Source organism: Equus caballus, chromosome 17, assembly GCF_041296265.1.
Source record: "Equus caballus isolate H_3958 breed thoroughbred chromosome 17, TB-T2T, whole genome shotgun sequence".
Taxonomy (NCBI): domain Eukaryota; kingdom Metazoa; phylum Chordata; class Mammalia; order Perissodactyla; family Equidae; genus Equus; species Equus caballus.
In genome coordinates this window covers 96,783,524-96,806,560 of record NC_091700.1, presented here as the reverse complement: position 1 = coordinate 96,806,560, position 23,037 = coordinate 96,783,524, and the positions used below count along the sequence as shown (strand labels likewise).

The following is a 23,037-nucleotide window of genomic DNA, read 5'->3' as shown; positions in this document are numbered from 1 at the left end:
GGAGAAAAAGGAAAAAATAAAATCTTAAAAAAAAAAAAAAAAAAAGAAGGATGCCCAAGTGAAATGCCTGCAGGGCTGGAAATTTGACCTAAGTTGAGCCATCATACTGGCCCATACCTTGAGGATCAATGACTGGTCCTCATGTGGGGATATAATCCTAGTAGGGAAAATTCAGAAACCTTCCACGAGATTTGATAGGTGGACGTAGGGAGAAAAAAATAGACCCTGTCTTGTTGTTTTAATATCAATCCACTGGGATGTAGGCATGTGCTATCAAGGCTCATATCTTCTGAGATGAGAGAGAGGCAGAAACAGTGACAGAGAGACAGAGACAGTGAAAATAATATCCAGTTAAAATCCCCAGAGCCCAGATCCAGCAGTACCTGAAGTCAATGGAAAGTAGACTTTCAAGGTATGAGGGCCATTTTCCAGATATGAAAGCCAATAACCATTATGAGCTGATTTTCTGTCAATGGCAACCAAGTGACTCATATAACCTACAAGTCCATGGTAATCTTTTCTTTTTTTCTGATAAAGGATACATCCCTTTAGCACATCTACTTTATTTCTCTTCTGCCGTGAACATATAGCTGAGTTCCACAAGTAGAAGAAAGGTTTAAACTTTTACATTTCACTGACTATTTATTACATATTATTTATTTTAAAATAAGACATTTCCAAATTTCAGAAAGCTTCATGGTATGTGTTCCATATGTGCTGTGCTTAAGATGGAGACCAAAAATTCCCTCTAATCAGTCAATTCTCAGTAAACAAAGTATTCATTGAATGCCTTCTATCCACACGGCTAGGAACTAAGACATAAAAAGGTAGAAGTTAGGGGGCTGGCTCCATGGCTTAGTGGTTAAGTTCAGTGTGCTCTGCTTCAGAGGCCTAGCTTCAGTTCCTGGGTACAGACCTACACTACTTGTTGCTGGCCAGGCTGTGGCAGTGACCCACATACAAAATAGAGGAAGATTGGCACAGATGTTAGCTCAGGGACAATCTTCCTCAGCAAAACACAAAAATAAAAAAGGTAAAAGTTAAAGTCCCCAGTCACAAAGATATAACCATATAGTTGAGAATTCATATACACAAGAAAAAGTTGAGGCACAATGAAACTCAGTATTCCGTGCTTTCTCACACGGCACATGCCACACTGACGATTCCCAGAGAGTGCTAACACGACAGATCCAGAAAGCATATTCCTAGAGCATGAAAGTTCAGTTTAACCCTTCTTATGCCATTAGAGCCTAATGATTCTAATTCTTGAATTTTAATTTTTCCATATGAATATGCCCGACAAATTGATGCAAAAGTGTTTCCCATTGTGAAATTATGTTCTCATGATTAAAGGGATACTTTAGTCAACGTCCTTTCCTTCTCTCCTCCCCATAGACCATACACCCCACGAAGGGAGGGACCAGCTCAAGTTCTGCTCATAGGTGCACCTACAGAGCACATCAAGGGGGCTGCCATGTTCAAGGACTCAGTGATTCATTCATTCACTCATTCAAATGTATTATTAAGAACTTTCTATGTGCAAAGTTTAGTATTATACATTTGATGGTTACAAGTTTAACCATTCATTCCTCTGCACTCATATTGTTTACTAACTAAGATAAAGAGAATAGTCATGGGGACAGCCCGTGGCCGAGTGGTTAAGTTTGCACGCTCTGCTTCTGTGGCCCAGCATTTCCTGGCCCAGACATAGCACCACTCATCAGGCCATGCTGAGGCAGTGTCCCACATAGCACAACCAGAGGCCCTCACGACTAGAATACATGACTATGTACTGGGGGGCTTTGGGGAGAAGAAGGAGAAAAAAATAGATTGGCAACAGATGTTAGTGCAGGTGCCAATCTTTAAAAAAAGAAGGAGAGGATAGTCACCTAAATATATCTAGCTCCAAAGGAGATGAATAGATAAAGCGCTAAGTTAACTCAGAAGAGGAATTTAGTACTTGGAGAAGGTTAAGTATGATTTCATGGCATTTGACCTGAAATTTGATAACAGGTAAAATTTTGAAATTCAAAGATAAGAAAACATTTCTCAATTTTAAATTGAGAAAAAAAAAGAAGAATTGCAGCAATCACAGAAAAATTGGGAGTATTTAAGTTCAGTTTGACAGAAGGATACCTAAAGGTAAAAAGTTAGAAATGAAACTAAAACAAGAACGGAGTCAGAATATTTCTGAGGGAGTGAAAATAGTTTTACCATTTTTCGGTCTGCCGCAGGGAGCCACCAAAGATTTGTAAACAGCATTACAATCAAAATAGTGGACTCTGGAAAATCTGGTGGCTTCTCTAGTAGCCTGGATGGAAGCCACACAGGAGGGAGCACCGTCAAGATGCTACCCACTAGTTCAGGCCTAAGCTTATGAAGGTCTGAACGGGAGCGGGGCATCAGAGGGAGTGATTGACTCCAGGTGTGTTACAGGGAAGAGAGCGGAGGCCGAAAGCAAAGTGTGAAGTGCCTCTGAACTTTTAAACTGCGGTGACTGGAGTAAAGGAGGCACCCTTAGTAAAAAGAGGACACGACCCAGACTTGGGAAGAAAGACAAACAGATGTGTGTGTATAGCTATGATTACTATCCATCAGTTAATTAATTGATATGCAGCAGTATGTGTATTCACGGTGTTAACTGGCAGTGCACCAAGTAGGAACCATCCAGCAAGAAATTAGAATACTTTACAGATATCAGCAGCGTATAATTTCTTTAAACCGTAGGTTTATGGAGGTAAGAAACAAGTCTGACCCTGACTAATTAGTATATATTTTAAAACTTTATGAAAAAATGAGGAAAATCTATAACGTGATTTTGAAAGGAGTGCATTTGCTTATGTCTAAACCATATCAAAATAACCAATATTGTCCCCGTTTGACAGACTATACCAGTCACAGAACATTTTAACAAGATAATGCTAATGCTAATTTATAAATGCTATAGAGTGACATTAATTGGTTAATCATCAATTAAAGGAAGGCATGAGGACTCGCTTTGATGTATAGTAGATTTTATTTTCATAACTTTTAATATTCCCCTTTAATAGGACACTTTCTTGGCTGGTTTTGAATCACAAATGAACAAAAATGTTTTTCCAAATATAAAATGGGCTTATATGGCTTATCTGTGTGCCTCTGAAATCGTTGGACACGTGCTCAAAATTAATTCAGTAACACAGAAAGGCGAGAGTGCTAAACACTCCGATAAGCATGGATGATAAAACCTAAATACAGTCAGGGAATCATGTGCCACCAAAATCAAACTAAAATAAAACAAACAAACAGAAAAAGCCCTTCCTTGTTCTAATTTTCTTCTTTCCTTTCATGGAGACACCACTTTCTCCTCATGCAGACTTGGGATCACAAACTCGGGATTCAGGAAAATTGGAGTCCTGGTAGATGGGTCACCTACAGTCAGCTTGCGTCTTTGGCAGAGCTGCGGCGAGGCTGGGAGTAAATACTTGACCTTGAAAACACCCCTAAGAAGGGCTTCCTGCCTCACGCTTGAATCCTCACCTCCCTGTGCCCTGTGGAAGGGCTTCTCACGCTCTGTTCAGTCTGAGCCAGGAAACCAGCCACTGAGTGTGCTTTCTCTGTGGCTCCAGCTTCCTGCTGCTGGCCTAGGTCAAGAGCGGGCCTGCAAGGACGTATAGAGTACACACGGTGAGACGGGAAGTGCTGAGCTCTACTGTCACATTTGGCCATATCCCTTGCTCACGATCCTCCTCGCCTCCTGATCTACCATCTTCCCTGGGACCTCATCCCTGTTGATCTGTCTTTCATAACCCGGTGTGTTTGTGCTGCAGAGTAACAGCTGGGGAGAACTGTTGCTGGAGGCTTTTCCCCAGAATTCTTGTAGGTAAATGAGATAGCGCTCCATATTCCATGGGAGGGTTGATGGGGAGGTGGTGTAAGGAGACCTGAGGCAGGGGAGGCAAGATGGAGATCTCTGAATGTGGAGAAACACATTGGGGCCTCTAAAGGATAGAAGGAAATGGGGCACAAATTGAAGTATACATGGTTTAGAGGTCATTTTCAATAAGAAAATTGTCGTAGATACCGGAAAAAGAAAAACTATTGAAACATGATTTCATTAAAGAATATTAATGACAGTCATTATGTGAACTGATTATTATTGATGACTCTTTCATTTATCAAATATTGTTGTGTCATTAACATGTGCCCAATATTATTAATGTAAGTTTGGTTTTAACACTAAACCAGGTTTGTTGTATGAGCAGTCATTCTTTGCCTGCCTAGATCTGGCACAATGAGCCCTCACCGTAAGGGAGGGATACAGGAAAGAGCCAGCGTTGACTGCAGAGATGGATGGATGGATGGATGGATGGATGATGGATGAAGGGAGGGATTGTTAACGAATCGATTGACTTTCACAGAAACACCTGTAACACCTGTGAAGTGAATAAGGATGAGATTATCAGCTACATTTTTCAAATGAGGACGTCAAGTAACAAGCCCTAGAAAAGTTCGGCGATTTACCAAAGATGAAAAAAAACTAGAAAATAGTTGAGACACACTAGGATGGGCCCAAGTGGTCCCATCAGTAACAGTTAAGGCTTCCTAAACGGTTGTGGATGGTATGTGCTGCCTCCATTACCCACACTGGCTACATTTGTAATCATAGTTCATACCAGCAGAGCATGCCACACCACGCTTTGCTGGGTGTATCCTAAACTGAGTTTGCTGGTACATCCCTGGGGACATGCTTTATGGATCACTGGCGAGATGAAAAGGGAGAAGTAAGACTTGTCTAGGATCCCATAAGAATATGAAGCAACCTGTGGGCCTGCCCTGATTCTATTTCTGAGTGCCCTGCGGGAAGGGTATAAAGTCAGTCCCCAAAGCTAATCTAATAGGTAAAGTTGTTCAGAGTAAAGAATAATGAACTAGACATTTAGGAAATGATTCAACCTTCGAATGGTTTTCTCCCCTCAATGATACTCCCCAGAAGCGACTTTCATATTCTTAAACCACGAGGAACAAAGAGGCACATCCTACGTCAATCTCACGCTTGTTATCAGCCCACTTGGGTGAGTGACTTCCTCTTTTTCTTCTAAGAGCCTGAATGAAGAAGAGCAGCCAGTTGATTTTCACGAAACCATTCATTAATTTGCATCTGTCTGTCCTGTCACTCCTCATTTCTAGATAATAAATAATTCAAGCCTCTTTCATCTTTCCATATTCAGAAGACCCTGAAGCTCTCTGCCTTTTATTTACTCTTCTCTCAACCACTTCCTATGAGCAAACGACTTTTCTAAATGAACTAAACAAAACAGAGTCAGTGCTCAGAGTGCACCATCGAGTCACGCAACGTCATAATCTCCCTTTCCATTTTACCATCTACTTTCAAGTGCAGAGTAGCTCCTAATTGGCTTTTTTAACTAAACTATCTGTAGAGATGACATATTTATGGAACTGTCTACAATGACGCTTAGTTTTCTGAAGATGTAAGTCAGTTTAAGCTCAAGAGTTTAAGAATCGTTTAAATGGACTCTGCAGTAATACGATGTCTTCTCTTCAGAAAGGAAAACATACTTTCAAAGCATGGCACAAAAGGGTCATTCTCATATAACAATCACTCTTAAAACTTGATATTATAGGTTCTATCCTAGCATGAATTTATTTATGAAGATTGGTGAAAATCAAAGTTTCCTTTATGTCAAAGCTCTTCTAAATCTGCATTGTTATCAGCATTATTATCCTTGTTGTTATCATTATTTTAATTTCTCAAGAGACTGAACGATGCTCAAAGATTTAAAACAAAAAAGGGTCCCAATACATAGCCGTTAATGAAAGCAAGTATGAAGACAAAGATGGGTTTGAGTTCAAAGATGAGGAAGTAGATACAGTGTATTAAAAACTATTCAAGTGTTTCCTATCTTAAGAAAAAAACTTTTTTGAGAACCACATCTGTCCACAAATTCACCTTTATCCTCTTTTCCTTTTAGAAGCCAAAGCTTGTAAGAGCTCCGTACTTGTGATTCCCTTGCAACGATGGCCAGGTCACTGCAGTTTGGATTGCTCTCCCACCTCCCCGTTGACACTGCCCAGTGTCCACACAACCAAAGGACTCCTGTCCATTGTCCCAGTGGATCCTCCTCAAACGTGTACCCTCATCTTGTCACATTGCGCCAGGTTGTGTAGCAGACCCTGCCTCCTAACACTGTGATGCTTATGTTCTTGACTGAAGATCTCTTAATACCTTTATGAACTCCTCTTCCTCTGTCTGCTTTTCAGAAGTTTCTGACCTGAGCCATCTATTTCCTTGCTGGCTATTTCCTCCCATATCACAGCTTAAATGAAATCAATATGCTGATGACCAATGTCTATCTTAAATAGAGATCTCTTGCCTGCGCTTCAGATCTGTATGTACAAGTACACACTGGGCAGCTCTCCTTGGATGTCCTGGAACTTCACATATCCAAGCCTGTCCTTCCTCCTTTGGTTCACATCAGAAGCCACACACACAGTTGTCTCAAACAAAAATCTAAGGGCCAGTGTTGAAAATTCCCTTTCTTTCATCCTCCACAACTACGAAATCGGTCCTAAGGCCTAAGGTTCCTGGTACTCAACTTTCTTCAAATTCATCCACTTTTCTCCATTCTCAGGTCACTCACTCATAGGGACTCCCCTCCACCCAGGTGTGGATTGTCACAAGAGTCAGCCAGCTGGCTTCCACACTCCACTGCCACTCCCCTCCTCTTGTTCTCCATACTTGATCTTACTAACGCAAATCTTTGCCATCCACTCTTACACTTAAAGGATCTTTATGGATTCCAGTCTCTCTCAGGAAAAGTGTAAACATGATTACACAGCATACAGGCCCTTCATGATCTGGACATTCAAGTTTAGGAACGAAGAACATAGATTCAGTGTGGACGTTCTGAGTTTGAAGTGCTGATAGGGTATAGTGGTCTGTTGGGGTTTGATCTTGTGTACCTAGAGATCCAGACAAAAGCAGGACCAGGTATATTTTCCTGGAATCCATCCACAAAGATGCTGAAGATGAAATAATTAACATAAATAGGACATATATATAAAAAAGAAAGCAAAGCACAGAATTTTCCACTAATAAAACAGTAAGTTCTATTAATTCTATCTTATACTAAATATCTCTTATACCAGATGACACCTCATGATCCCCATTGCCATGATCCTGATTTAAGCTGTCATCTAGGCTATTGGATTGTCTGCTCCCCTTTCCAATCTCTCCTTTAACCCTTCCTCTACATGGCTGCCAGAGGGACAGTCAAAAACACAAATACGATCATATCCCTCACTCTTGAACATCACTCAGTGGACGCCCTCGCATGATGAATAACAGAAAAACTCATCACACATGTCCAAATATTGCACATTGCTCTCCTTTCTGCACCACATGCAACTCCTTTTCTTTGTCTTTTGAATGGACCACGCACTCACAATGCCCTGTTTTATACAGGGCCCCTCCTCGCCCCAGGCCCCTCCCCTGCTAGTCATCAGTAAATGCCTCATCATCTTTAAATGCCTTCTCACTCAGAAGTTTGGCCCCGATCCTCGCACACCTTCCTCCCGGTAGAACTGGTGCCTTTCTCTGTCTTCTCTCATGAGACTGACTTACAGAAATGTCTCGAAAGTGTTTATTCACTTTCCAATCTCCCCTCTAGATTGTGAATTTCTTGCTGAAAAGAAATCTATTTATAAATATAAATTGAGTGCATAGCATAATGTCTGACGTGAGGGTTGAAAACAACAGTGTCAGTGGAAAGACCAAGCAAGGAACCGAGAAGGGCAGAATGAGTCAGAGTTACAAGGACACTTTTGCAGAAAAGCAAACAGGGGGAGACTTAAGTTAGAGATGGTCACTGAATCAAACTGGGCAAATATTTTGAGATAAATGGGAAACAAAAAAGAGAGTTTTATGTTTCAAGGAAATAACAGAAGAGAATGAAATCAACCTAAAGCATCCAGCTCAGTTAAGTTACCATGGAATGGTTAGGTCCCTAAAGTGAGCCCACCATTGAAAGCATAAAGATCACCCTTTCATTCATCAAACAAGCTACAGAAAGAGAAGGTAACACATTGTAATAACAGATGCCAAGTAAAGACATGGGTGTGGAGTCCTACAGATGTAATGACATATACTATAATAATTTTATCATTTTATGTATATTCTTCAAGTCTGTTTATTCACTTTAGAACTGATGACACAGGAATGATAGATACAGATATAAAAGATAGATGATACATGGATAGATAGAAAATAGAGATATATAGGTACATAGAGAAAGAGAGAGGTATAGATTAGATTTGGATTTAGATATGATATAGATAACTGACATTAAAGATTTATCTTTAGCAGCCCATTTAATGATTTCTATCTTTTTCTTAATTGTGTTAGGCTTATGAGTCCTGGATTTATCACTAGTATGAGAGCTTTACTTAGTTTTTCTTTTATTTTAATAATATTCAATAAAATAGTTGATAAAATATTAAAATATTCTTATAATTCTTATTCGTATAAGTATACTGTTATAAAGATAAATATCAGTTTGAAATACTTGTGCTATGTATCGAAATTAATTTATGTTGTAGAATCATAGATATTATTGATCAATGGATCTTAGTATAACATATTATTAAATTTAAATTGCTGGGTAAATTTTTTTCTTAAAAACTTGATTGGGATTTTTTTTTTGTCATTTAAGATTACTTGAACAGTTTTAGTACTAAATACAAACATAATTATTTGAGAATATCTAAGAAAAGTATGAAAAAAGATAATCGGAAGGGACTCACTTTATCATCTATTAAAGTTACTGTAAAGCCACAGTAACTAAAGCAATATGGCCATGAACAAGACAAATAGATCAGTGCAACTTAACAGAAACCAGAAATAGGTGCAAGCACTTTTTAGAATTTAAAATGTTGCCAAAACGGACTATCAATTTGGTGGATGTGGTACATGTAGAAATAGAAGGGGGAAAAGTTACTTTCATCTCACATCATGCACCCACCCTAATTTTACAAGGGTTAGAATTTAAAATGTAAAAATAAAAGCTTAGATTAAGATGTTGAGGACTAATCATTTAGCTTGAGGAATAATAGACAACCCAAAACAATAAATGAAAACAAAATCCACAAAAGAAAAGATAGCATTTCTATGCAATTATTGGAAAATTAGATGCCAACACACACCCAAAACAAAGACGAAAGAAAAAATAGGAAAGCTATCTTCAGCACATATACAGAGAAACATTAATATTTCCTAATATGAAAGATTACATAAAATTGGTAAGAAAAAAGATAAGCAATTCAATACAAAAATGAGAACAGATATAAAGAAATAGGGCTACCAAAAAATGGGGAAAACTCCTTAATTGTGAGTAAAATAAAATTAGAGCCTTGTGAGAAACTGTATTTCAACCATGGAGCTGAATACACTTGAAGACAGAGAGCATCCCAGGCTGGCAAAGATGCTGGGATACGCATTCTGTGCTAGCGGCAGGAATCTAAAGTGCAACAGCTGGAAAGAAATCTGGCAGTTTCTACAACACTTAAAACTGCACATGCCATTTGATTCAGCAATACTGCTTTGGTTAATCAGTACTCTAATAATACAAGCCAAAATACTAAAATATAATGTGTTAATGCCTATCAAAAAGGGAAGAGTTTATAAGTAAATGGTTTAATAAATGCTATGGACTATCACTTAGTTATCAAAAAAGAATACTTAGATATATATTTATTGTCCAGAAAAGATATCCTTGTTATTAAAGGAGAAAAAAGGACATCTGAGAGACAGCCATGATGGCCTAGTGGTTAAATTCGGCACTCGCCAGTCGCTGAACCACACCACTCATCTGTCAGTAGACATGGTGTGGTGGCATCTCACATAGAAGAACTAGAATGACTTACAACTGGGATAAACAACTATGTACTGGGGTTTTGGGGAAGCAGAAAAAAGATTGGCAACAGATGTTAGCTGACGGCAAACCTTTCTCTGCAAAAAGAAAAAAAAAAATCTAAGTTAATGGCACATATTTGGGAAAATATAGATGATGTTTAAAGCTACAGGAATGGATGAGGTCAACCAGGGATTCTGCAAAGTGTCAGCACCAAGCTCTAAGAAGGAGAGAAAGCTGGGGATGAGGTAGAGGAAAAGTCACCAGCAAAATAGGTGAAAAATCCCAAGAATTGTGAAAGAAGAGGTAGAAGTCGTGAGAAATTAACTAACATGAGGAAGGACCAGCGCCCATTGGATTTTGCCACGTGAAGGTGGTTTAACTAAAGTCGATTCAGTGGAGTGGTGAATGGAGCAATTTGAAAAGTAAAAAAGGAGAGGAGGCTCAGAGATCATGTGTACAGGCAATTTTTCCAAGGTGTGACTGTGAAAACAAAGAAATGGGGTGGTGGCCACAAAGGAACATGAGGTCAAGGGGACTGTTTGATTGTCTGAATGGGTCTATTAGTCCATGATGGAAATGGTGCAGTGGAGAAGGGATAGATGGTGCAGGAGAGAAGGGGATAACCGAAGGAAGGAGACAAGAGGGGATGGAGTCCAGAGCACATTGGCTTTGGATACGTGGAAGAACAATTCACAATTACAGAACAGAGAGGGCAAAGAGGAATACACATGCCAGCACCTTCATAGACTTAACGGTGGGAAGATGCAGGAGTTACATCTGACGGTTTCTATTTTCTTAGGGTGTGAGATTTAAGGGGTCCCTGGGTACGAGTAATCATCATGCCTACTGGGAAGACATGTAACAGCGTGGGAGAATATTGCCTGTCTGAAATTAAAACGAAAATAGTCTGCTTTTGCTCTTACATCCTCCTTCAATGATCCTCCAACTTTGCTTTGGCATAAGGCCAGACAAGTTGGAACACTGGGTTCAACCTGGGTTGGCGTTTGTCACTTGTGTGCAACACTGGGAGATAAGGACATGGAGTGGAATGGCTTCAATGATGGACCACGCATCTGGACTGGGCAAAAAGTGGGGCTAAGGGAGAGGGAGGCAATCATTGGACCAACATGTGCTGTTTCAATGAGGTGGTAGAACTGTTGCAGTGTAGGTTTTTTCTTTGTTTTTGTTTTTTTTGGAGAGGAATATTGACCCCGAGCTATTGGCCCTGGCCCTAATATCTGTTGCCAAGCCTCCTCTCTTTGCTTAAGGAAGATTGTCGCTGAGCTAACATCTGTGGCAATCTTCCTCCATTTTGCATATGGGACGCCACCACAGTATGGCTTGATGAGCAGTGCATAGGTCCACACCCAGGATCTGAAACTTGGAAGCTGGGGCACTGAAGTGGAGCCACCCACATAACAACTACACCATGGGGTGGCCCCTGCAGTGGAGGTTTTAAAAAAGTCAACATCAGGTACATTCGGCAAAAGATCAGGGAAGGCATTTTAGTGGAAGTAGCATTTATGAGAATGAGTGACAAGAAAAAAAGAAAGTGTTGTCAGTATTGTAAAATTTGTTTAATATGCAAAATAGCAGCCTTTCTGGTATAATTCATCCTTAGTTAGCAGTTCTTGAGAATACTCATTTTAAATAACTTTAACCTTCCTCCCACTGCAAACAGTGCTGCCCATACATTTAGGTAAGATTTGAACTAGGGGACATATAGGCCAGGCATAGGTGTGGCAACGCTTTGATTCTCAAGGCACATGAGGGAACTGAATAGGGCAGCCCTCAAGCTTCTGCTCCAGTTTGTCGAGAGTAAATGAGAAGTATAGTTCCAAGGTTTCATGTGGCACTAAAACTGTGAGCCCGTGACTCCCATGGGTTCCAGTTCTCATTTCTGCTTGCACCTCTGCAGAGGCATCTCACCAAGCTCACATGTCACGCTCACCAGGCACAACTCAGAGACAGAATTTCACCAAAGACCCATCCAAGGTACTTCTTGGCCAGAGATACAGGAAGCATCGGCACTTTTTGTTGTGGCATTCCTAAACTTTCCTGCTACATCTTGCTTCCACAATAATTTTTTATACTCTAGTTTTTAACATTTCTATATAACATACGTGGAACATGCAGAATTAGGCCAGTTTCCACAGAGTCAGAAAGGAATGTGGGTGGTGATCTGGGTCTGAGCCCTTTCTTTCTCTGAATATTCTCTCTTACACTGTCTTAAAGTTTTGATATCCTGATGTAAAAGTAAAACACGCCCATCGTACACAATTTTGAAAATATAGGATAGTTTACAAAAGTAACTCATAATTCCATAAGTATAATTAGTTATAGACACATTATATATTTAATTATTCACAATTAATTAACATATAAATACTTATATTTATATATAATTACTTACATTATAATTATATTAGTTATAATCATAACGAGTTATTATAATACCATAAGCCAGAGTTAACTACTGTTGGAATTTGAGTTTAGACCTTTCAGTATATACATGTTTTAACATTACATAATGGATATTGTCCTAGATGATTAAAAGTTCTTCGGAAGCATTCCTTATTGATCTCCCAACATCCTGCTATAAGGCTTCCTTTATAGGATCACTCATGATTCTGTGGTTGCATCTTTCCAGAAGCTCTTGCTCCTGCCCTGGAATCTGACCACTTCCTGCATGGCTGCCTGGCCTGGAAGTGGATGTGGTGAAGTGATAAACCAGGGTCAGAATGAAGAGACAGGCATGTGGAGGAAAAAGAGCTCACTCGAGGAAGGAATGGAAGTGAAGAACGTGGGCCAATTAACCTTGCCAATAGGTCACCCAATATAAGGGACAAGGAAACACAGTATGGGAACATCTTATGCACCAAGAACAAGGATAAAACTGTGGATTATGATCCTTATCAATAAATTCTTCTGATTCTGTAAATGCCCTCACTTTTCCTTCTATATTCTGCTCATCCTTCAAGATCCAGCTCAAGACTATGAAATGTTCCTTGACAAGTGGCACACAATGAAACATAATTCTGAACTCCTTTAACATATTGTACCATTCCACCAGAGGAGTTAGCATTTGACAATATTCATGCTTCTTTTCCATTTTATAGATATTGCCAAACATAGAGCTTAGAGCACAGTCAGGTCTTTGGTAACGAGTTGGTAATTACTTTGATAAATTCATCAAGAACATTTTTTCCAGGTATTTGGAACATTTCGCTATTCATTAATTTTAGATTTCATCTGGATTGTAAGAATTATCTCAAATGGCTCCATTGATCACACATCATCACTTCTTTGAATTTTCTGGAATTCTAAACTCAAATAATTCAGCTGAAACAAAAGTAATGTAAGGCAAGGAAGGGCAGCCTCATGTTATATTAAGTGACCAACTGCTCCCTGAACCTCCCAAGTCCATGTCACTCTGTCCTTTGGTGCTTTTCTGCCTGCTCCATGGCTGCCGCCCAGGTGTGTCCACTCCGCCTCATGAGCACCCAGGTTCCCTGTAGAAATGGTGCAGAGGGCTTCAGGAATTTCCTCTGCAGAGGCACAGACTGGAGAAATGCTGACATTCTGCCAGTGCAGCAAAACATGAGGGGCAATATAAAAACCAGCCAAGAGTGCTCCCTAGGCATATTTATCCAGGATAATAAGTTCAGGATTTCAGGGGTTAAAACAAAAGACTATTCTCGTAATTCCTAAATATGCTGCATGTCCCCCATTTCTATTGATTAACGAGCTGCTTTTCAAACTTACAAGCTGATCAATGAATTGGTTTTGGAGTTAAAATTGTCCTGCAAGCCAAAAGCATGTCTCTTTGGGGTATGCTGAAGAGTAAGGCATTTTTATCTTCATTAATCACGGAGTTTTAATTCCTTTATACATTCCCCACCAGAGACAAGAGAAAGGTAAAGATTTTCTCCTTCTTAATTATCATTATTTTTTCAGTGTCCGTTAGTGCAAAACTCAAGATTCATCCAAAAACGTGTTCCATCAAATGTAACATGTGATGTCCTTTGCCAACAAAACCCTCATCCTAAGAGGAAACCATTTTCTATGAATGTCATCTGTCACTTTAAGACAAAGACATAAATGGACAGAAGTTTTCAGAAGTGCCACAGGAGAAAAAAAATGTATATCTAGCAAGCCATTTTTGCTATATATATGTCTCCTTGTTCTTTATTACCATCCAGAGAAGGTTTAGATGCAGCTTTTATCTAGCTTGGAAAATTCTGCTAATAATTCAGGCGTTAAAGAAACCCTTGATGGACCCATCAGAAAAGCCAATGATAAACTATTTTTCACCGCATATGCATTAGTGTAGAGCATCTGGCACTGGTGTCACTAAAGTCCCTGAGCACTGCAAGGTGAAGGATGCAAGGACAAAAGTTTACAGTCAAGGGTAATCCTAAGGATCAAGCTTACAACTTGAGCACTGAATGTAGCCTGAAGCAGTAAAATTTGATAGCAAAAGATCGACTAAATGGCCTCAGCCATATATTAATGAACTAAATTTTGATGCAAATGTTTTATTAATAGGTACTGATACCCAGAAATATCCTTATACATTTCCTTTTTATGGGTGGCTTTTTTTAATTGCTGTGTGTATGCATCTTTTCCTTAAAAAGCTGAAGTTTTGAACATTTCTATACAATCAGCATTTGGATCACAATGGAATTATTTCAGAACCTGAAATTAAGAGGAAATACATTTAGCATGTAAAACATCTTTCAAAGTCACCATTCTATGTCACTCATCTGGATGTGGCACCCCAGAAGACCTGCCTTAATTTTGAAATCTGCATAAAATAACATTTCAAGAAGACAACCATATGAACAAAATTTCAAGCTTACTTACAGCACTTGATAAAATGATAGTGAGACATCTTTCCATCTCAGACAGAAATCTTGCTACGGGTTCCAGCATTCTCTTCTGCTACAACTGTTGTCCCCAGGAAATGCATTATTTAGAGCCCTTACTCAGGTAACAGTTTACCTCAGGATGCATTATTGAACCGAGACTCTGTTCCATGATCCTGCAAAAAGCTTCAAACTCATTCTCATTCAGCAGCTGGAGTTAAGATAAGCTCTCCGTGGGTCTGAAGCTACCACTGCTGCACGTGCTATTGTAGCACCCTTGATTGACACGGATTCTGGTGCCACAATCCCGGGAATAGTCCGCTCTAATTGGTGCTCACGTGCAGACACATTCTGCCGGCACGGAGGTGTGCTGCAGTGCGGCGCTCCGGGTCCTGCCTGTTAATGGCTTTTCAATAGCTTTCAAACGGCAGCAAACTAGCTGATGAGTGGGCTGGAGGGAAGCGACTGAGGAAGGATCCTAAATCTTACTTGTGCACATTGTCCATGAGCCAAATGTGACCAGATTCTTAGCTGGTGGCAGAGCTGATTATTTTTAGTTGCCACCAGTTGCTGTGTGTGAACAAGAAATTGACAGCAGGATCTTGAAATAACCACCTCTTAGAATCAGAGGTCTTTTGATCTGCCTCCAGTAATGAAGAAATTACATTATATTTCACAACACATCTTTTCGGTTGTCTACGCAGAATGTAAAACTTAAATTATCCACCAAAAGCTTTTGCTTTGTATATAGCTTTACAAATTTAGGATTCTGCTACCTCTGCAGCCTGCAGTGAATTTCACTGTACAACAGGGTGAAGGAAGTCTGACCGAATTGGGATCAGAAGGAAAGAAATATATGGTCTTCAAGGGTTACTGCGCTAAAAATAAACTTCATGCTCATAATGCCATAGCCATGTTAGCCAAAGAAAAAGGGCATATTTAAGTCACTTAAAAATGCAAATTAATATTTTTCCACAAATTGATACTTTTTATGATGATCTTCTCAGAAAATGAGTTGACATAGGCTGGAATTTGTGTTGCAGATTTTGAGGGCTTTGGAAAAGCAAATTTGAACGGTATGTTAAACTTGCGTATCCTCCTATAGCAAAGCCTAGGTCATGGATTCCCTTACTAAGCAAAACTGGAAGAGGTGTGCCTTCATTAAACATGAATATTAGAAAACTCAAGTCTATGCAACAAAGGACCCCGCCTTCACTTTTCACAGAGGAATCATTCTAGCCATTTTTGTAGTGTGATACACAAGAGCAAGCTCAAGGTTTGGATCAGAATGGCCCAAGTTCAAAGCCAGATTCTACCACTTACAAGAGTGTCAACTTGGACAAGCTATTTAACTTCCTAGAGCCTCGGTTTCCTTATCTACACATGGAAGTAACCCCTGTCCTGAAGGTTAGGAAAATGCATATTAAAATTTTAGTTTATATTGTTGATGTTCGATGAAAGGTTGCTGTTACCATTAACGACGAAAAAGTATTTAGCTCTACATCGAATGACTACATGGGCACCATACTTGTTTTCCCAGGAATTAGAATGAGGATTTTCAGCCTTCATCAGTAATGCATATTCCTCATTTATTCATTCATTCCACAATTAATTCTTGAGAGTCATTGTTATGCAAGTCACCATTTTAAGTGCTTTTTAGGAATAAAAATATGTGGAAAACATAGCCTTTATATACACGGCATATGCAGTCTATTATCTAAGGTTTCCCTGTGCATTTTGAAATGTTCCCTGATAAAAGTGTTAGGAGATAACTTTTTCTGTTTTCCAGCAGGGAACAGGGCTCCACCCTCCTACCGCAGTACGAGACGGCATATACGCACACAGCAATTATGACTGTATGTGAACGTTGTCAGCATCTCTTTGGAGAAGGTGCTCTCTCTACATATCCCTACCCCTTCTTCCTAACACAATGGTGTGCTGTCTACACACGTTCCTTAAATACTTGAATTTCTTAGTTTCCTGCAAATTGCGTGCTTCCACATAATACATACTCAACAAACATCTTAAGACAACTGAGTTCTATGACACCACTTACTCTTTAAAAGGAAAAAATTATGTATGAGACTCACAGAAGCATTGTGTGCGCTTGGTAAAGAAAATATGTTGTTGAAAATACGATTGATTTGAACCCTAAAATCTGTTATTAAATCACTTAAACCATCCTCTTGTAAGAACTCTGACCAAAGTCCCTTATGAAAATTAGCATCTCACCTCATACACCAGGAGCTTATCACCAAATGTGTTTATTATTCATTTACCATTTATTCCATAAATATTTGGCAAGTCCTTATGTTTTGCTACTAGAGATACCCTGGAAAGATGACTCCATCCCTGCCCTCGAGGAGCTTGTAGTCTGGTGGAATATGATTAATCGAGCTAGCACAATGTAGTGCCCTAGAAATTACAACACAGGAAACGCAGACTTCTAAAACATCATATGGGAGTAATATCCAGTCCACTTTAAGGACATAAAGGAGGCTATCCTGAGGAATTGACTCTAGCTTTATTAAAATACTTAGAATCTGTTTCATATGCATGGACTGTATATACATACAATTCCCCCAGATTAAGAGGTCCTCTACCTTTTGTCTCTGGAAACCACATACTCCTGCTCAAAACATTGGTAGAACTATGTTTATTTCCATAGAAATGCTTCTTTACATTTTTCATCATTATCAAACAAAAATTTGTTTCTAATGCAGGCATTAATACCAAGCAAAGATAAATTTGGCTCTATTAACTTCACTCCCTTAATAAAATAGAAAAAATAATGGTAACTTAAAATTGATGAAAATGTCTTGATCTCTGTCCATCCCTAAGAAACTCAAATCGGTGTTAGGACATCCCATTGATCATTGCAGGGTTCTTTTAATCCAATATATTAAATATAATATCACAGTTGGTAATCATAGTAGCAAGTAAAGAACTAGATTGGATTGTATACATCGTTAGTAATTTATATAGTTTTCAGAATATGATCATTAAGTACAAAATTAAATCATGCATTTGAAAGAATGAGTTGTTTCTCATTGCTACAAAACTTACACATGAATAAAGTACAAGTATTTTATTATATTACAGAATTATTAAAATGGACAATTGCTCTCACTGAATGTCACACACAATATTTCAGAAGCAATTTCAAATAATAAAGAAATTCCTTTTTCTCTTTTATACACCAAACAGCTGCTCACTATTCACACTACTTCTGATGAAAAAAAAAACATGATTTCCTTCCTTTTAAATGTTAGCATCATTATACACCAGATTTTTTTCAAGTGAGGCTGAATTATTTCCCAGCCAAAAAAAAAAAAAAGAAATATGAAACTGGAATGATTCTAGTGATAGACAAACATTTAAAAATTATACATTTGCTTATTATTAAACATCTTTAAAAATGGGATATGTGTGACACACAGCTTCAAAATACTTTTTATAGTGAAAGCTCACAGGTGATATACTACTACATTTAGACTCCTGCTTGGAAGGCACTGTTATGCCAGTCTTTTCATAGATAATTCTTAAATCTAATTGTTCTGCATGTTTTCAAATTTTATTAACTGATGGAATTAAAACTAAAGTTTACAAACACCACTAGTTTAGGTAGGGTGCACATACATAGTAGGTTACAGTAAAAATTCCAATGAGTCCATAAATCACGTGCACAAATTGTTTGTAATGCAAATTCAAGCTCTGTGATTAGACATCTTTGCCTCTGCTCTGGGAATAGATTGGGGCTTATAAATATTAGATTTTGATGAAGCAAATCACACACAGGCTTAGCGACCCTGATCATCCCTCATGAAATAGCTTGGAGTTAAATTTATAGTATCACGAAAGCTTCTGGGTGCATGGAGTCAAGATCTCTCCTGATATTCTGGTTTAATAATTTAGGGCCCTACAAGGCTTACAGGGTCCTTTTCCTTCTGCAAAGAAGGAAAGAAATGAGTTGACAAGAAGAAAAAGGCACAAATACACTCAGTTCTTGCTAGAAAATCAGTCTCACTGGTCATCCCCAGGCGCCTTGTGACCAGGATCAAGCCTGCCTTACCTGGTTGATCAGCTCCCTGCCTCTCTGACTGTGTCCCTTTCCACAGCTTGCTAGCTGTTAGGGTCCATCTTGATTTCAGCCAGTCTATTAAGCCACTGGCTATCAGATTCCAGACACTTCACCTTCACACAGCTCACAAGTCTCCTACCAGAAAAAGTGGACATTTAACTTAGATGTAGGCAATTGTGGGGTGTACAGAGGAGGGAATTTACAGTGTAGATCTGCATGGCTGGAAGGAAAGCAGGGGTTAACGTGGACCACACTCTCTGTATTGGCAGAGCAGTGAGGATACTAACCCAGCAGAGCACTGCTTTAGTGCCTAGATGTGAATATGTAATGTAAGGGCTGGAAAATACTCATTAGCATTTAGACTAATATTTTCATAGAACAGCGATGTAAGGTAAAAAACAAATGAAATTTTAAAATTGCTCCAAAAATTACTCTTTGTGTAATCAATATAGAGGAATACAATAACATATGTATATATGTGCATTAATATGGAATATATATATATATATATATATATATACACATACACAGGTCACATGGGATAGTCTATTTGCTCCATAAGAGCATCTGGTTACCCACATTCCTTTTGTGATTTTTTTCTCCCTAATCAAAATAAAATGCTTTGAATTCTAATAAGTATCAATTAAATTAGGTGTCTAGGAAAGGAAATTTGTAAAACACTTGCAAATTTATTCACTTGAATGTTAACAACCACTTTGAAATATCTCCAGCGTACATGTTACAACTATCTAGGCTGACTTTCCCATTTTCAGATATTGTTTCGCCTCACCAAAGTTTGACCTTAAGAGTTGGCATACTTAACTGTAAATAAGAAATGGACAGTGCTAGTTTATGTCTGTAAGACTGCACCTAGGTTTGTGTGCACATGTGTAACACGGGTGCACGTGTGCAAATAAATAAGTATTCTCTGCCTTGTTCTTCAATCCATCTGAGGGAGTAAACAGCTTTCTGTCCCTACCAGGATAGGGCAACGGATGAACTTTCATTAATGATGAGGGTAAGTATGGAGCTTAGAGATGGCCTAACCAACGGTTGAGAAACGCTCAAACAGTTGGGCAGATCTCTCCACAACTACCACCTACAAGGCAATACCTGAAGTATTTCAATGGCAAAAGATAGTCTCAATTTTCCTGAAAAGGATGAAAGGAATTTTGAGGCTATTAAATTTGGAGCCTCTCTTTCATACTTTCCCAATTAATATACATTCCTCTAAAAAAATATGTCTCTTGTGCTTGGGGACAGGGTTGGAGCTCCAGCGCCCAGCTCTGTGGCCCATGGGAGGCTCCAGGGTCCCGCACCCGCCTGGCAGGGAAAGCCTCTGTTCACCATTAGCAGGGAGGCCCCGCCCAGAAACAAGAACAAAGGGAAGATCCCGGCGAGCGGATTCCCCAGCACGGCACCAGCCCGCCAGCTGCTGCTGGGCCCACGGTCTCTGGCTTGCATGGGTCAGTGCAGGGGGCACCCGGAATTCCCATGGATGTGCTTGGGGAATGGGTGGAGCTCCAGCGCCCGGCTCTGCGGCCCAGGGGGAGGCTCCAGGATCCTGCACCCCTCCCAGCAGGGAAAGCCTCTGCTCACCATTAGCAGGGAGGCCCCGCCCAGAATTCGGAACACCAGGAAGCTCACTAGAGCAGAATTTCCAAAAAGGCAGCAGCTTGCCAGCCACCGCCAGGCCCACAGACTCTGGCCGTGTCCAAGACGAGGCAAGGGGCTCCCAGAGATCCCGTGAGAGTGGTGTGGGGCAGAGTGGAGCTCCAGTGAAACAGCTACGTGGCCCAGGGGGTAACTCCAGGTTCCTACAGCAGCCTCAGTGAAAGCCTCTGCACAGCACTAGAGGAGAGGTCCCAACCAGCAATCACAAGGCAGGAAGGCCCTGGGGCAAAAGTAGCACAACTAGGTGAGCTAACAACGGACTGCAGAAGATACCCATAGCTCTGCTGGGACGTATAGTGGACAAGTGTGATCTTGTGGGCTCTGTTAGGGACAAAGTGACGATTATAGGTGATCCTGCTCCTGGCTGCTGGGAAAGCCCACAACACCGCTGCAGACCCCAAGAAGGGAGTACGTCTAAGTGGGCTGCAAAAGTAGGCACCAGCAGCCTGAGGCCCCCTTGTGATTGCCCCCACAACTGACAAGGGACCCCACAGGACCACTGTGACTACGAGGAGGGGTCCAGGTCCAGTCAGTAACAGCTGACAGGGTTCCTGGTTGGTGCAGTCTAAACACCTGCTCCCCCCCCTACACACACACCAGTCGCAACAAGTGGAAGCAGCAACTAAACTCTATCTCTATGCAGAGGCACAAATCCACGCCATCAAGCATTATGAAAAAATATATTAAATCTCCAGAACAGAAGGAAAATGATAAGCATCCAGAAAACAATCCCAAAGACAATGAAATCTATAACCTAAATGACAATTATTTCAAAACTGCCATTATTAAAAAACTCAATGAGTTAAAAGAGAATTCAGATAGACAACTCAATGAGTTCAGGCGCTATGTCACAAAAGAGCTTGATATTATAAAGAAGAATCAATTAGAAATACTGGAGATAAAGAACACAATGGAGGAGATTTAGAAAAATCTGGACTCTCCGAACAGTAGGGTCGATAGTATGGAGGACAGAATTAGCAATTCGGAGGATAGGAATATAGAAATGCTGCAGAAAGAGGAGGAGAGAGAACTAAGACTAAAAAGAAATGAAGAAACTCTCTGAGAATTATCTGACTCAATTAGGAGATGCAACATAAGGATTATAGGTATACCAGAGGTAGAAGAGAAGGAGAAGGGGGCAGAAGGCCTGTTCAAAGAAATAATAGCTTAGAACTCTCCAAACTTGGGAAGAGAGATGGAACTTCATGTGACAGAAACCAATAGATCTCCAAACTTTATTAATGCAAGAAGACCAACCCCAAGGCATATAGTAGTGAAACTAGCAAAAGTCAATGACAAAGAGAAAATACTAAGGGCAGCCAGGCAGAAGAAAATAACTTACAAAGGAAACCCCATAAGGCTATCAGCAGATTTCTCAGGAGATACCTTACAGGCTAGAAGAGATTGGAATGAAATATTCAAAACTCTGAAGGATAAATACCTGCAGCCAAGAATACTCTACCCAGTGAAAATATCCTTCAAATATGATGGAGAAATAAAAACTTTCCCAGATAAACAAAAGTTAAGGGAGTTCATCACCACAAAACCTCCTCTTCAAAAAATGCTCAGGAAGAACCTCATTCCTGAAAAATCAAAAAAAGGAAAGGGGTTACAAAATCCAGAACAAAGCAGGTAAGCAGAAGGATAATAACACAAAGTAACAACTCTCCATCAGGACAAAATGCAAAAGAACTGGAAAACAAGTGATAAAATGGCAACAGTAGGCCCCCATGTTTCAATAATCACTCTAAATGTGAATGGACTGAACTCTTCAATCAAAAGGCACAGAGTGGCAGGATGGATCAAAGAACAAGATCCAACAATATGCTGCCTCCAGGAAACACACCTCAGCCCCAAAGACAAACACAGACTCAAAGTGAAGGGATGGAAGACAATACTCCAAGCTAACAATGAACAAAAGAAAGCAGGTGTTGCCATACTTATATCAGACAAAGTAGACCTCAAAGCAAAACAGATAAAGAAAGACAAAGAGGGGCAGTATATAATGATAAAAGGGACGCTCCACCAAAATGACATAACACTTATAACTATATATGCACCTAACACAGGAGCACCAAAATTCGTAAAGAAACTATTAACAAAACTAAAAGGAGACATCAACAGCAATACAATAATAGTAGGGGACCTCAACACCCCATTAACACCAATGGACAGATCATCCAGACAGAAAATCAACAAGGAAATTATAGAATTAAATGAAAAATTAGATCAGATGGACCTAATAGATATATATAGGACACTTCATCCAAAAACAGCAGGTTACACATTCTTCTCAAGTGCGCATGGAACATTCTCAAGGATAGACCATATCTTGGGAAACAAAGCAAGCATCAATAAGTTCAAGAGGATTGAAATAATATCAAGCATCTTTTCTGATCATAATGCTATGAAACTAGAAATCAATTACAAGAATAAAGCTGGGAAAGGGCAAAAAATGTGGAGACTAAACAACACGCTTCTGAACAAACAATGCATTATTGCA

At 39.7% G+C, this 23,037-nt stretch overlaps 1 protein-coding gene across 4 annotated transcripts in view; it reads right to left on the bottom strand.

The window, feature by feature from the left end:
- Nucleotides 1-23,037, bottom strand: part of MYO16 (myosin XVI) — a 598,386-nt gene that overhangs the window by 464,747 nt on the left and 110,602 nt on the right. The window contains exon 1 of one of the 4 annotated variants that reach the window (XM_023621820.2): nucleotides 14,778-15,227. The exons of the other annotated variants lie outside the window; for them this stretch is intronic. Coding sequence (XP_023477588.1) covers nucleotides 14,778-14,805 — 28 coding nt within the window. The 5' untranslated portion in view covers nucleotides 14,806-15,227. Of the gene's footprint in view, nucleotides 1-14,777; nucleotides 15,228-23,037 lie in introns of those variants that run through there. 4 annotated transcript variants of the gene reach the window in all.